General features: G+C 38.3%; 1 protein-coding gene across 1 annotated transcript; it reads right to left on the bottom strand.

Moving 5' to 3' along the window:
- Positions 1 to 5,857: 5,857 nt before the first annotated feature.
- LOC149923243 (uncharacterized) lies at positions 5,858 to 11,504 on the bottom strand. Its single transcript, XM_090162375.1, has 3 exons — positions 10,473 to 11,504; positions 7,861 to 10,155; positions 5,858 to 7,183 (listed from the first exon to the last, which is right to left on the bottom strand). Exons 1-3 carry the CDS (start codon positions 11,502 to 11,504, stop codon positions 5,858 to 5,860), a joined length of 4,653 nt encoding a protein of 1,550 aa, XP_090018501.1.
- Between the last annotated feature and the right edge of the window lie 3,389 nt (positions 11,505 to 14,893).

The following is a 14,893-nucleotide window of genomic DNA, read 5'->3' as shown; positions in this document are numbered from 1 at the left end:
GTTGACCATCAAATCAATTATACATAAAACATGATTTAAATTTTTTTCTTTTTATTCCACCCTGGTTTTACTTAACTTTAAAATATCCATAAAAATGCGTTTTATGGTTTAGCCTTATAAGATAATATTCTCCAAAGTGACTCGGACTTCTAATATCTTGTAAAGGTACACTTTCTGTTTTAACCATTTAGGTTTTATTTCAATATGAGCTTTGTAATTTTTAGTCGTCTTGAGATTCCGTTTTATTTCAGGTTTCGTATTATTTTATAACTTAGTTATGCTAGTTTTTGTTTTCTTCCTTTTCAATTTTTTGGGTGAAAGTTTAAGTGGAAAATGTTTAATTAACACAGCTATTTTGGTTTTAACTCTTACGTTATCCACTCAATCTGGAACTAGCCAAAAATGAAACCACTGCAAGTAGTAAAATAAATACGTACTTTTTATTGATTTCTATGGTTGATTTTCTCTCAACCACGTTTTAATCAACTGTAAATTGCGTTCCGCTATTCTGGCAAACAGTATCAAGTTAAATGGACGTACTTCAGAATGAAACTGTTTTAAGAAAGCGAAATTATTTATTTCTAATCCTGAAATGACCCGAAAGCTATCATTAATTTAGCGAAGAATTTACAATCCACTAGATGATGTTTCTGCTTTGAAAATTATTGAATATTTTTAACAAATAGGTCTCGAATACGACTACAATCATTCAAGTCTACGCGCTTTAAGAAAATTATCGCTTAGCGTTCAAACTGAAAGTAACCGTCAATCGTAAATTTTGAAACATGCCAATTCTCTATTAGTAAATGGGCAATTGTTTGACCAACTTAAAGTAAACATTAAATTTAAATTGAAGCAAGATGTTATTTGAATTTTTAATCGAGTAAATGTTTTAAAGTGCACGATCAAAGCTATTTTGGCTGTTAATTTTGACGTATGCACTTTCGCCCGTGGAATATCTTTCCAGCAAAGATAATCATCGTTCATCGTTCAACAAATACAAAAGAGTTGCCGTGGCAACGACTATGTAGCTCTGGAGAAACAAAACGATAGGTCGATTGTTAATGAAGTTAATTTGGAAATTTCCAGAATACACATTCACTAAAGAACTTTTTGCATAATTAATGTAATGACTATTAATGATTATTTCAAAATGTGGTTCATTGTGCGCGAACCACATTTTCGAGACAATGGGCAGCGGAAAAAGAGTGAGAAGAAGTTAGTTGGTCCAAGGAAACTGTAGTAAAATGATAGGTAGTGGCCCGTTTCAGGCGCAGGGACTAAAAAGCGCGTATGCCCAGTCACCATAGCCGCACATCAAGACTTGGTCTCGGGCCACGGTTCGTAAAAGAAAAAGGCACTATATGGTCTCGGGCTCAGTCTCACCAAACGTTTTGATTTGCCTTAGTCTCGTGTCGGTCTCTGGCACATATTTTTTTCTCCTAAACACAAAAGCTCGTCTCGAACTCAAAAATCATCTCCCTAAACATTTGAGCTTTTCTCGGGCTCATACTTATTTCTGTTACTAACGAGGACTCGTCTCAGTCTCATAAGAATTTGCCTAACTCGCGGGGCTCATTCCAGACTTTTAATATAGTTTTTAGTCTTAATATTTTTTCTTATTGATATATAAATCATAAGTTAAACGAAACAGCCAACAATCTTCGAAAATTCTAGAAGGTAGTTTACTTTGAACCAATCAGAAAACGACTGGGTTAAATCCGAAATAGCCAATTATGTTTATTCCGTATTAACCCAGTAGGCCAGAGCTCTATTCAAGGGCGACACGGCCAACTGTGATCACGCGCTGTTCGCGCTTTAGCTATAACGCAAACAGCGGGAAAGGATATTTTTTACTTAAACTTAAACAATAATGAAAATTTTTAAACGTCAGAAAAACCACAGTTTTTTTCAGGTCATACATTAAATAAATAAATAAATACAATAAATATAGGTCCTATCTACCACAAGCATTTATCCAACTGAGACACTTTTTTGGCTCTTTGTAGGCTTTGGAAACCACAAAAAAAATACATTTTTTGCCACAATTTTCCAGGCTACTTTCGTATAAAGAGAAAACACATCGATTGTTTTTGCCCATCTTAGCTATTTTATTTAAGTTTTAGATCTTCATTATTAAATCTACCAAAATATCAACTAAATTAACTTCAACCAGCGACGAAAATCAAATCACGAACGCGCCATTTTCGCATAGAACAATTTGGCCTTGTAGTCGAGAAAACGTGACGTCACTTTGAAGTTGTATCTTCTTATCTCCACGCTCTTCCCGCCACACCGGGTTATACATTAGAGCCTAGCCACTACCTAGCCTTTTACTAATTTCCTTGGCTGGTCTCAGGATTCCGAAGGTTCAGTGAGCGACCACCATAATATGATCAAATGTAAATGAAACCGAAGGAATTCTAATATTTTTCATAAAAGGGTAGTTTATTGTGAAGCTACACCGAAAGAAATGTCCCAGAAAAGAAAATACGCTGAATTAGTTCTTAAGTTATCCTTGAAGAAAATGGAAATCCACGGTGTAAATCAAGGTGTTATTTCTGCCCAAAATCTTTCTGAACTAAAGCAAAAGCTAAAAAATCTACTTAATTGTGTGGTTGCAAAATTAAGGAAAATCAAAATGATAATAAGCGTTATGTAATAAAGCAAAGAAACTAAGGAAATTGGGTAAGACAATTGACCGCTTACCAACAAATCTCACTAACGCCAAACAGAGTTCTCTAATTGAAATCTTGGATTTTCTAGAGCCAAAACCAAAATTTTTTCTGTACAAAACCGATTGGTTGTTGGAATGATGAATGCTCCTTATCAAATCATTAAGGGATGAACAGATAACACATGCGAAGATTATCTCGATCGAAAAGCATGGCATTCCTTTCAATTTTGGTCTTAATGCATTTCCGTTAAAAGGTATCAAGAAGGAGCTGGAAAATAAAATCGTTCCCATAGTGAAAGGCACTAAATAATAAGCACCAGACTACCAATTTAGTAGTCCGACGTGAACTAGAGGTGATAATATATTTACCATTATACTTTTGGATACCCTTTTTCGACATCCATAAAGAAAGACATTAAACTAGAGACAGTATCTAAATTGTCGAAGCTTTCGGGATCAATTGATAACTAAATCTAATAGTTTTCGTCTCAGATTACCTTCTTTCTAAACAAGGCAGAGTGCTCAAACTTACTGTTACATTCGTTTTAAGTAACCAAGTGAAAGCTACTTCAACGGAAACTGTTTCAAATCTATGAAATACCTTTAGATAACAGAACAGATAAAATGCCGTGTCGCGCTTTAACTTAAGTTCTTTCTAATTTAATAAACCTGTTATAAAAATAATCCTGTTTAAATATCGACATCTGTCCAGATAATAATAAAAACAATAAACGAGAAAATATATTTGTTAATAATAAACATAATTTTCTAAATTGTATTATAATATATTTTTTAGAGAATTGCAAAAAAACCTAAAGAGGGTAAACAAATTATTAAAGAAAAAGATAAAACTTCGGAAGATGATCGGCAAAGCTGATCGAAACTTGTCAGACACTAGGCCTAGGCCTTTTTAATTGTAAATATAAATGCAAATTTATCGAAGTTTTATCTTTTTCTTTAATAATTTTAGCTAAGCATATCGAATTGCGGCCCTTTTTAACACTTCTAAAAAGGGTAATCATTAATTGGTCAAAACTAATATTTTGCAAAATATTTTAAGAGTATAATGTTGTTTTTTTTATTTATATAAGAAAGAGATACTTTTAGCAATATCACGGTGGTGAGATTTTTTACGTCCAAAAGTAGGGAACTGCAACTTTGTGAAATTTTAATTGTAAAATTAGAACTTGAAAAACGTTACATCATAATGAATTTTGCTGCATACTTTTTTCTTGGTTAATGTTTTTTGTAGCGGAAGCCTGCGTAAGTTTTTTTTAAGAGAAAAACAAATATAAGTTTCCTCCATGTAAAACTTTTAAAGTGTTTTTATGTACTTTTGCTTTAATAAATGAAGTTAAATTGTTAAATGTGCCGCCTCATACGGAGACCCACCGTCGCAGTGCTGGAAACCAACTTCGTTTGAGCGTATAATCAGTAGTGTGAAGGATTTGTGATTTTACATTTCATGACTTGCATTTGTTTTTTGGCCATGCTTTTGGGTATTTGTTATTATAGGCTCATCTTTCGTTTCGAGATTTTATAATTTTCCTACCTTGTGGGAAGGTTTCATAACATTTCATAATAGTAACTTTGTTTTGCACCAAAATGTCATTGCCGCCATTTTGTGCAAAACCACGGCTTTCATGTTATTTGCAAGTAGGAAGAAAAATTTATTCGTCCCAAGTAACTGCAACAATAGTATCATTTGAAATGGTATTTTAGAAATTACGTAGCAGACGGATTATACTTTGAAAATGGCTAAGGTGACCTACGTGACTTAATTACTTTTTCAATAAAAAGCTTTAATATAAAAATAATAGACAACATTCAGATACCGGTAAACAATAGATTGTCCCAAACGTGTTGTCGATATAGAAGTAGGGCTTAGCCGATGGGCATATCACTTTGTTACAGGGTGTATTATTAATAATGATTAAAAATTATTATTTTTATCTTTGTGCAGCCAAAGCAACATTTTTAATTTTAATCTAATCATGATTAATTCATAGGAGGGTGTCCCGGTAATCATTGGAGTATTTTCCCCCAGGGGTTTAGCATTCATATTTAAAATATCGCAATATCCTGGCCATATACAGGGTGTTTTGAATACCTCTGACTGGTAAATTATTTTAAGAAACTGCAAAAGATGAGATTTGCGAAGTTTTCAGGGCATTATTTCTACTGTGGAATCGCTTTAAATCCTTAATATCAGAAAAATCGGAACTAATTTCGGGTTTTGTGATTGTGAAGAGTGGTCCACGCGTAGTTCGTCGATAATCGGAGATCGTCGCTTGCACCTCTGACGCTTGCTCGAGGATACGCAACAAAATAGGCTAGAACGGTGTCTTCCATGTTGATGTTTTGACGACCTGGTCCACGAAATCTGGGATTGACCGTTCCGTAAGTCTGAAAGTCACGAACAGCGCCAATAACGATATTGTGGCTTGGTCTTCTATCTGGATAACGAACGGCGAACAATTCAATAACCCTTTGCGCGTTATGATTGGCTTCACCATAAAATCACGCTTATCACGAGAATAATTTAGTGGCTATAGTAAATGGTGAGGAAAATTTGATTAGCTCTTGTAAATTATTGGGAGAGGCTAAACTCTAAACCACCGACTGAAAAATGATTTAGGTATGGACTATAAATTTTAATCGGGCTTAATTACGTTTTACGTGTTTGAACTGTCGCGACGTAGGAACTATTTACTATTAAATAAAAAACTTTCGGTCCTCTAAATTATCTTTATTTGGAAATTGGCTCAAGTGGGAGCCCACTACGATAGCGTCGTTTCGCGCGAAATTCTGGTAGAATCTGGCGATATTTTCGCCTACAGATAGAGAAGGTCTATTTTTCTTTTACCCTTGTAAACGGGCAAGAGAGAACCAGCTAGCAGTGGAAAAAAACCCGGACCCCGAGGCCAAAAGCGTCACTGGGACGCCAAGGGACTAACAACGGAAAAGCAGGGGGGCCGGGGAAACCACTGCCCGCTCGCTCTTTCCACACAATACAACAGAGGAAATAAAATTGACAACACATTTTGAAATACACTGAAAGTGATAAAATCATGGATATAGAACAAAAAAATATTAATAAACAAGTATTTGCGCTCAAATATTCTTCACTCCCCCCAAAAATAATGAAATTTATTTTGATACAGAGAATATTACGCGACATCAATCAGTTTCGGATATTTCTAGATTATACAAATGGTTAATGGTGCGCCTGATGACATTACGGTTAGACATTCTGACTAAACAAGATCGCAAGTGCCCATCCCTTCCCATTTGCATTTCTGTAATCACTCCCATACGCCAAGTATGCCTTGGCGCATTTTCGTCGTGTACTAAGACTACAGTACCGACCTTCATGGGTTCTACGTCCTTCACTACTTTAGCATGATAGGCATTACGCAATTCCAATAAATACTCGGCCTTCCACCGTTTCCATAGACGATCGGTTACGGCTAAACAATGCTTGAGTCTCTCGTTCATTTCTCTTCTGGAATTCGGAATGTTCTGGTCTTTCACCCTTTGCGGGGGCATCTGAGTGACGCGTTTGTTGAGAAGAAAATGGGCAGGAGTGAGAGGTGTCGGTTCTTCCGTGTCACTGGCGATATACGTAATAGGTCTCGAGTTGATTATGGCCTCGGTCTCCAAGAGAACAGTTTCCATTTCCGGGTAGGTTAGGGTGGCGCTGGATAGTGTTTTGCGAAGAATGGTCTTGACAGATCGTACCATACGTTCCCACATCCCTCCCCACCAGGCTGCTCTGTCTGCAATGAATCTCCATACTATACCTCTATTGCCGAAAAATTTGCGAACTTCCGGATTAATTATGTTCTTCCAGATAAGGTTGAGGTCTTTGTTGGCGCGAATAAACGTTTTACCGTTATCGGAGTATATGATGTGAGGAAGACCTCTACGAGAAATCAACCTCCGGAATGCGAGTAAAAACTCATACGTAGTCATCGACGGGACCAGCTCAAGATGTATACCGCGGGTGACCGCGCAGGTTACAATGCAAATGTATGCCTTTTCGATAGTTTTGCCAATCTTGACGTGAATGGGACCTGCGAAGTCAACCCCTATGGTTTGGAAAGGAGGCGTTTGAACTATTCTATCCCTTGGCAATTGGGCTACGGGAGCTTCGCCCAGTTTCGCACTTAACTTCTTGCAAATTACGCAACCCCTGATTACTTTCTTCGCGATTTGTCGGCCTGCTATCATCCAATATCGGCCCCGCGCTTGCGTCAGGGTGTTCTGTATACCGGAGTGGTCAACTTGCTCGTGACTCCTTTTCATGAGAAGCTCGGCTAGCTTCTGCCCTCGGCCTATGATAACACTATGTTTTTCGTCTTCACTTAAATCTGATTGTTGTAGTCGCCCACCTACACATATTAAGCCATCCTGATTTAGAATCGGCCTTAAAGTTCTAATCTTGGATTTGTTGTCGACTCTTTTACCATCTCTTAACTGTACTAATTCGTCTGGGAATTCTTCCTGTTGCGTGGCGTTAAGGCGGGTTTATAAAGGAGCGAGAAAATCCAAAGAAGATTGTGCATGAAGCCGAAAGCTGATCGACGCTATCGGAAAAAGCTTTCGGAATCTGCCTCTGCGCAGAAAGCTACTGTTTACAAAAGCGCTTGTCGTACTGAGCCCGTTCCTGAACTTTACGTGATCACGTGGTTTGTTTAGAATAAATGGCAGCTACGAAAGAAAGTCGAAATATTGCTGTGCTGAATTTTTTTTTTATTATTGCTTCAAAAACGGAAATTGCTAATTTTTAAAAAAATTAATTAATTAAATTAAAAAATTCAAGAAATCCACGAAGGTCATAAAAATGCTTGCATTATTATTGGTTAAATACGACCACGTGATTTCAAGCGAGAGCCGAGACCCCAGAAAAACACGCGAGAATATCAAACGGAGTTTGATGCCGCCAGCGTCGGAATTCGGCGTAAGCTGTCTGCTACAGCAAGTAGGAAATTGGCTCTCGCTTCTTTGTAAACGCTTACGCGAGAGCCGACGCCGGCGAAAACGTTTCAGTTTCTACAAAAAGCTTCGGCTTTTCGCTCGCTTATAAACCCGCCTTTAATCCATTTTAGCTCAGCCTCCCCGATTTCCTCAGCGGAAATAGGACCCTTTTTCAAATTTGATCCTTGAAGTCTGCGTACTACTCGGTAAACTAAAGCTGTAATTCTGAATAACTTGGTGCTATCACTGAATTTCGTCATGTCTATTACGCGAGGTGGCCCTTTCTTCTCTTGACATTCTACGTTTAATACCGATTTCATGATCTCAACTTCCATGTCCCTTTGATTAACTTCTGGGTTTCTTTCCTTTGGCCATTCTGAGGTGTCTTGCGAGAGCCATTTCGGCCCATGCCACCAACGGTTCATTCCTGTTAATTCTGCGACCCTTGCTCCGCGAGTAGGAATGTCGGCGGGGTTATCAATTCCTGCACAATGTCTCCAATCCGTTGCATTAGTTTTCTCTCTTATTTCGGTGACTCTGTTTCGAATAAATGGTTTCAATTCTAGGACCTTGCTATCGTCCTTCTTTATCCAAGCTACGCAAATGGTAGAGTCTGTCCACCAAAATAATGGAATTTTATCGGTTTTGAAAATGGACTTGACACTCTCCATCAATCGAGCGCCAATTAGGCAACCCAAAAGCTCCAAGCGTGGTAGAGAAACTTCCTTTAGGGGCATTCTTGGTGGTTCCCAAAGTTTCTGAAACAGAAACTTTGCCCGAACTGTATAAGGCGCAAGCATACCAATGGGGTCAAATATGCGAGCTATCGCGCTCAGAACGGTTCTTTTGGTTAATTTCGCCCCTAGTAAAGTTTCTACCAGTGTCGACAGGTCGAACGAGAAAATGTCAACTTCGGGGTCCCACTTAAGTCCTAGGATTTTCTGATTTGAGGAATCGGTCTCCATTTCAAAGCTGATGGTACTTTCTGGGTCTGCTGCTTTTTTACCCCATTTTTGACGCAATTCCTTCGAATTGGTCCTCCACTTGCGCAAGTTCATGTTGGCTGTACTGAGTATGTAGGACGCTTCCTTCGATAGGTCATAGGCGCCTTTCACGTCGTCCGCTCCTGTTGTTAGGTCATCTACGAATAGGTCTTCGCTGAGTGCTTGGACGGCTTTAGGATCAAAGGATGGATTGCTTTGCAAATGAACCTTGACGGTAACTGCTAGAAGAAATGGGGACGGTCGGACTCCGAACGGGACCTTGGTGAGCCTTAGAGTGGTGAAATCATCTTCAAGAACTCGTCCGTTTTTCTCCTTCATCCACAAAAACCTGACTGAATCTCTTTCTTCGACTTGCAATTCCACTTGGAGGAATGCTTTTTCTATGTCTGCGGTAACCGCTATTTTGTGTATACGGAAACGCAATAATAGTTTTAGCATATCCGGGTTGAGATTTGGACCACTCTCCAAACATTCATTTAAAGATGGGGCGTTTTTTACATGCGAAGAAGCGTCGTATACCACTCTTAATTTTGTGGTAGAGCTCGTTTCACGCGTTACTGGTTGATGGGGCATGTAGTACGTACCCTCTGGAAATGGTTCATGACTGTTGACTTCTTCAACGATTCCCTTTTGAAACTGTTCTTCTATAATCTTCTTGTAATTTTGGTACAAATCTGGATCGTCGTTGAACCTTCTTGCTAATTTCCTAGTACGGTTCTTAGCCACTGCGAAATTATTCGGTAGATCTGATTTTGGAGTCTTCCACGGAAAACGGACAGAATATAGGTTATTTTGATAGGTGACTTCTCTATGGAACTTCTGCATAACGTCTTCGGTGGTGGGATCGTTTTCTTGCTTCACGTCGATTCCAAGCGATTCCAGGTCCCAAAAGGATTTCAGGGTTGACTCTAGCTCTACTTCTCCGATACCGACTCGCATGACGGTTACGACGTTGCAGGTGTTTGGGTTTACATTTGCACCGTTTGTTTCTGTAGGACCTTGAATTGTCCATCCAAATAACGTTTCGACTGCGACCAAGGTGTTTCCCAAACTTTCGGAACTGTTTCTTATTACTACATCATAATAGGCGTCCGTTCCGATGAGGATTCCAATACTGGTTATACTCGGGGTCTTCTCGTTGGTTTCATCTGCTAGTTCGAAACCTCTCGATCTGGCATAAGCTTCGATCTCTTGACAGTTTACTGACGTCACGGCGTTACAAAGGAAAGGAGCTTCTATCGCGGCTACTTCAATAAATCGATCTGGATGTCGGGTGTTATGAAGGGTTATTTTGACTATTCTTCGTCTTGTTTCCTTCGGATTCTGCTCTCCGAAACTTTGAATCGTTACTAGTTTTTCTCCAATTACGGGCAATCGGAGCCTTCTCGAAATCTCCTCCTTTATAAAGGTCGCTTGGCTTCCTGTGTCGAGCAGCATTCTGACTTCTTCTTGGTTCGGGGAGTAAAACGGGTTTTTAGCCGTCGCGCGAGCGGTCTGTAGAAGAACGGTTCGCTCGCTACGTACCGAGGCTTGGTTGACTTCGTCGCGGTTTCTTCGGAGTTCGCTGTCGACTTCTTATGCGCTGGGTTTTGTTCGCAGATGGCGCTACTGTGCTTTCTGGGGCAGAAACGGCACGCGAAACGCGAGTTGCAATTTTTAGCTATATGGGATAGCCGGGTGCAAACAAAACACCTCCCTGCACTATTCACGATTTTTCTTTTCTCTTCGAGCGTATAGTTCGAACAATCTGTAGTGGGATGCGACGATCCCTTACAAAAAATACAGTAAATTTTCCTTTCGGTAACACTTGCCGAGAGCGTAGAGGCGCTACTCGGGGAAAATTTTCTGGACCCGTCAAACCCTTGCGGTTTTTGGCTAGATTTAAACTCTTTTTTGAAATCACCCTTAAGAATAGCACTAGTTTCTCTAGCCTCTACTTCTTTTCGTATAAATTCGAGAAGAATATCCACGTCCCAGGTCGAACTTGGGTCGCAGCCTAAACTATACTTTAAGCGCATGTCATCAGGCAGACACCCTACTAAATGCGAACACAAAGAATCCCCATTCGCGGCAATATCAACGCCTACAGCTTTTAAACTTCTGACATTAACCGAACAGGTATCGTAAAATCTACGTAGGCCTGGTAAATCATTTTCATCAACTGGTCTTAATTTATGAATTTTCTTAAACAAATCTTGTTTTACTAAATGATTACGCTTGTACCTTTCTTCTAAAATTTTAAGGGCTTCGTCATAGTTGGCGTCCGACGCCTGCATTTGCATTAATAGGTCTCTAGGTTGTCCTTCAAGAAAACTCAACAAATAATTAAACTTTTCTACTTTCCTTATTTTCTTGTCGTCGACTGCAGATTTAAATTGGCTGAAAAATCCCGGCCACTGTAAAATGTCCCCCGAAAACCTTTTTATCGCTAACACGGGTAGCCTTGATTCTTCTACTGTCGCTCGGTAACACGAACTGTTCGACTGCGCTAAAGGTGTGGCATCTATTTCTTGTATTCTTCGGTTTCCTTGCATCCTGATGAGGATAATTCGGTCTGCGTAGTCTTGTTGTTTCTCCATCTCCTCTTCGATTTTGTCAGTTGTAGCTCCGTTCATCAAATTAATTATTTTCTCGTCCAATGCCTGAAGAGTGGACTCCTTCATCGTAATTAGAGCTAACTGGTCTTGTATTTCGTTGATCGGTGATGCCTTGTCTGCAAGCAGACTCTTAAGTTTCGTTTCAATGGTCGTGGTATTGTGGCGCACGGTACCTCTGCCTATCCTTAATCTTTTAAGCTCTGCTGAATCTGTCTCGGATGCTGCTTCGTCTGTAATTGGCGCCATGGTTGGCCTTGTAATTGCGAAAGTTCAGTTCCGTAAATTTGTTCGATTTCCGTTTTAACACCGTACTTTCCCGGGTTTCGGCACCATATAGTAAATGGTGAGGAAAATTTGATTAGCTCTTGTAAATTATTGGGAGAGGCTAAACTCTAAACCACCGACTGAAAAATGATTTAGGTATGGACTATAAATTTTAATCGGGCTTAATTACGTTTTACGTGTTTGAACTGTCGCGACGTAGGAACTATTTACTATTAAATAAAAAACTTTCGGTCCTCTAAATTATCTTTATTTGGAAATTGGCTCAAGTGGGAGCCCACTACGATAGCGTCGTTTCGCGCGAAATTCTGGTAGAATCTGGCGATATTTTCGCCTACAGATAGAGAAGGTCTATTTTTCTTTTACCCTTGTAAACGGGCAAGAGAGAACCAGCTAGCAGTGGAAAAAAACCCGGACCCCGAGGCCAAAAGCGTCACTGGGACGCCAAGGGACTAACAACGGAAAAGCAGGGGGGCCGGGGAAACCACTGCCCGCTCGCTCTTTCCACACAATACAACAGAGGAAATAAAATTGACAACACATTTTGAAATACACTGAAAGTGATAAAATCATGGATATAGAACAAAAAAATATTAATAAACAAGTATTTGCGCTCAAATATTCTTCAGTGGCATGTTGATTAGACTCAATAACCGTTAGAGAATGGTTGAAAACAAAAAGATTTCAAGTTAATAACGAATTGAAAACTTGACCTTTGTGCGTAGTTGGCCTACTGCTACGTTTTTAGGCCTACTATAGGCCTAAATTGGCATGTTGGTAAATTAAAGGTATTTTTTTAAGGAATTTAATCTTTTAACGTGATTAATTTCATTAACGTCCAAAAATACGAAGGTTATATTGGCCCCTATGGACAGCTGGTTTTTCATCAGCTCATATCTTCGTGAAAAAGTACTCATTTCCAATGAAACCAATTTCTTTGAACCTGTTCGACAGCACTCTACAAACTGTCTCTTTGAAACGTTTTTTCTAGCAACTACCGGTGAAAAAATAATTTTTACCAAAACCCGAAATTATTTAAGATTTTTCTGAAATTTAGGATTTAAAGCGATTCCACACTAGAAATAATAAACTGAAAATTTCGCAACTCTATCTTTTGCAGTTTCTCTAAAAAATGTACAGTCAGAGCAATTCAAAACAGCCTGTATACATGTACTGTAGCAGAAGCCTGTAGGAGGACTGTAGAAACTTCCAAAAACATCACCTACAATAAATTCTAAAATGTAGGGCATGGTGAGCTTCCAAAGCAGCGTTCATATTTAGGGCTTAGAAACTTTGCACGTAAAATATTTATTACAAACAATACTAGCTCTACGTTTATTGAAATAACAAAAACCACTTTGAAGTAATTTTAACGATTCTTTTGTAATTAACTTATAGTTTCATTTTCAGCATTGAGCTGTAAACACATGCCATCTAAAGAATCTATTTTCTTTACGAGCTGTACACCACAGCAAAATATAATTACGTTTTGTTTACATTTTCTACTTTACTTCTTAATTATATAGTTAATAGACTTCTAGATATATAAAATGATATGCGTAAGCTGTTCCAATTCTCATAATATTGTTAAGTCATGTACAGCATCTAAAATAAATTCCCGTAGTGTTCAATTTCTTTTCCGTCTACAACTTTTACGTACCCAAAAGTGTTACCTGTTTTTCTGCTTATGCAATATTATAGAAAGAGCTATTCATAAGAAAGCTGCATTGTATATTACACTCTCCCAACTTAAGTCTAAAGCTTGATTTTCACTAGCGCGTTAAAGTATACGCGAGTCAAAAAGCGACAAATTTATGTTGCGTACTTTTTGCGCTATGCGAATAGCGATTTTCAGTACAGATACTGGCGCAATTGCGAATTTCGGCGTAAATCTTTAAACCCATGAAAATTAATTCAAAATTCGCATACTTTAGGGGAAGAATGCGCAATAATTAAATTTTAATAACTTTGGGATTATTGTTAATAGTCTCAAGAAATCTCCAAAAGTTAACTTGAGTTCGGAAAATTTTCATATCCCAAAACTAATAATTTTATTCGCTTGATGCATGAACCTACGCAGGCTCCAGCTGATTTTTCAAAACATGTTTCTTTCGGAAAAGTTTGGGAAAATATGGGGCCCAATTCAAAATTCATTCTGTACGGATAAAAGAAGGTAGTTCAGCGGTAAAATTCGTTCCAACTTGCAATGTGGCCTAAAAATTCCATTTTGTAGTCTACTTTCAAGATCCGATGAGTCCGCAGCGATGGGGGGGGGGGGGGGGGCAAAGCGGTCAAGAAGGGGCCTATGGGATTTGGCTTTCGACAGATTTTTTTCAAATTGTTGTTAATCTCGAGCAAAGCACCAAAATTGCCCATTGCCATTTTCCCTAGCTCCTATAGTTTGTCCAGTATCAGCGGACAAAACTTAGTATTGTCTATTTGTTGAAAGACGTCATGGCCCATCGGTTAGCGTTCTACGTTCGAGCGTCGCTGGTCCGGGCTCACTATCAATAGAATTTTCTTTCGAAGATTTTTACACCTCTTCTTCACTATGCATTAATTCTTTTCTCGTAACGATGAATTTTCGTACGTGGAATTATTTATTATTCAATATTTTCAGAGTAATAATAAAATAAAACAAAACTTTGAAGAAATACTAAAGAAATCAGAACATAAATGAATAACGTTTCGTTTAATCGTTGAATCCCACATCCAACACTCGCTGAAAGTTATAGGAAAGAAACAGTAACACCAGTGACACCACAACAGATCAAACACTTATTTATCGATTTTAGTCACACAGTCGACTAAAGTCACTGTCACGCGATAGTTAAAACTCAATATTTAACTATTTATTTACTGAGTTCTTTCATCGAGGTACTTTTTGTGGTGAGCTTTTTCATTTTTGTGTTCTTTTTGTGGTTTTGTCAATATTTTTTGACAAATTATTTAAGAATCTCATTTTGATTAAGGTTCTAATTGTGGTCATATACTGTTATAATGTTTCTTGGATATTTAGTAAATTCTTTCTGAATTTCATTTGTCATAATTTTTTCTATTCCAATCTCATTAGATATGGGGTTTTTAATACTGTGGTCAAAATGGTAGTTACTGAAAATTGTTTCCAAACTTTTCACGGAATACAAAAGTCTTTCGATGTTACTGATATTCCACCGTAAGATAATTGAGATACCCGAGAAGGGAAATTATAGTTGTGCTCCAATTTATCTTCTGCATTATTAGTTACGTTTAATTAAGGATAATATTTTTGCACTTTTTGGCAACCCAGCCAGCTAAATATTGAATTCCACCCTCTTCATGGTCACTTAGACTATGTAATTGTAAAATATCCG

Source organism: Leiobunum rupestre, chromosome 11, assembly GCF_980474605.1.
Source record: "Leiobunum rupestre chromosome 11, qqLeiRupe1.1.hap1, whole genome shotgun sequence".
Taxonomy (NCBI): domain Eukaryota; kingdom Metazoa; phylum Arthropoda; class Arachnida; order Opiliones; family Sclerosomatidae; genus Leiobunum; species Leiobunum rupestre.
This window is presented reverse-complemented; position numbering and strand designations above follow the sequence as displayed.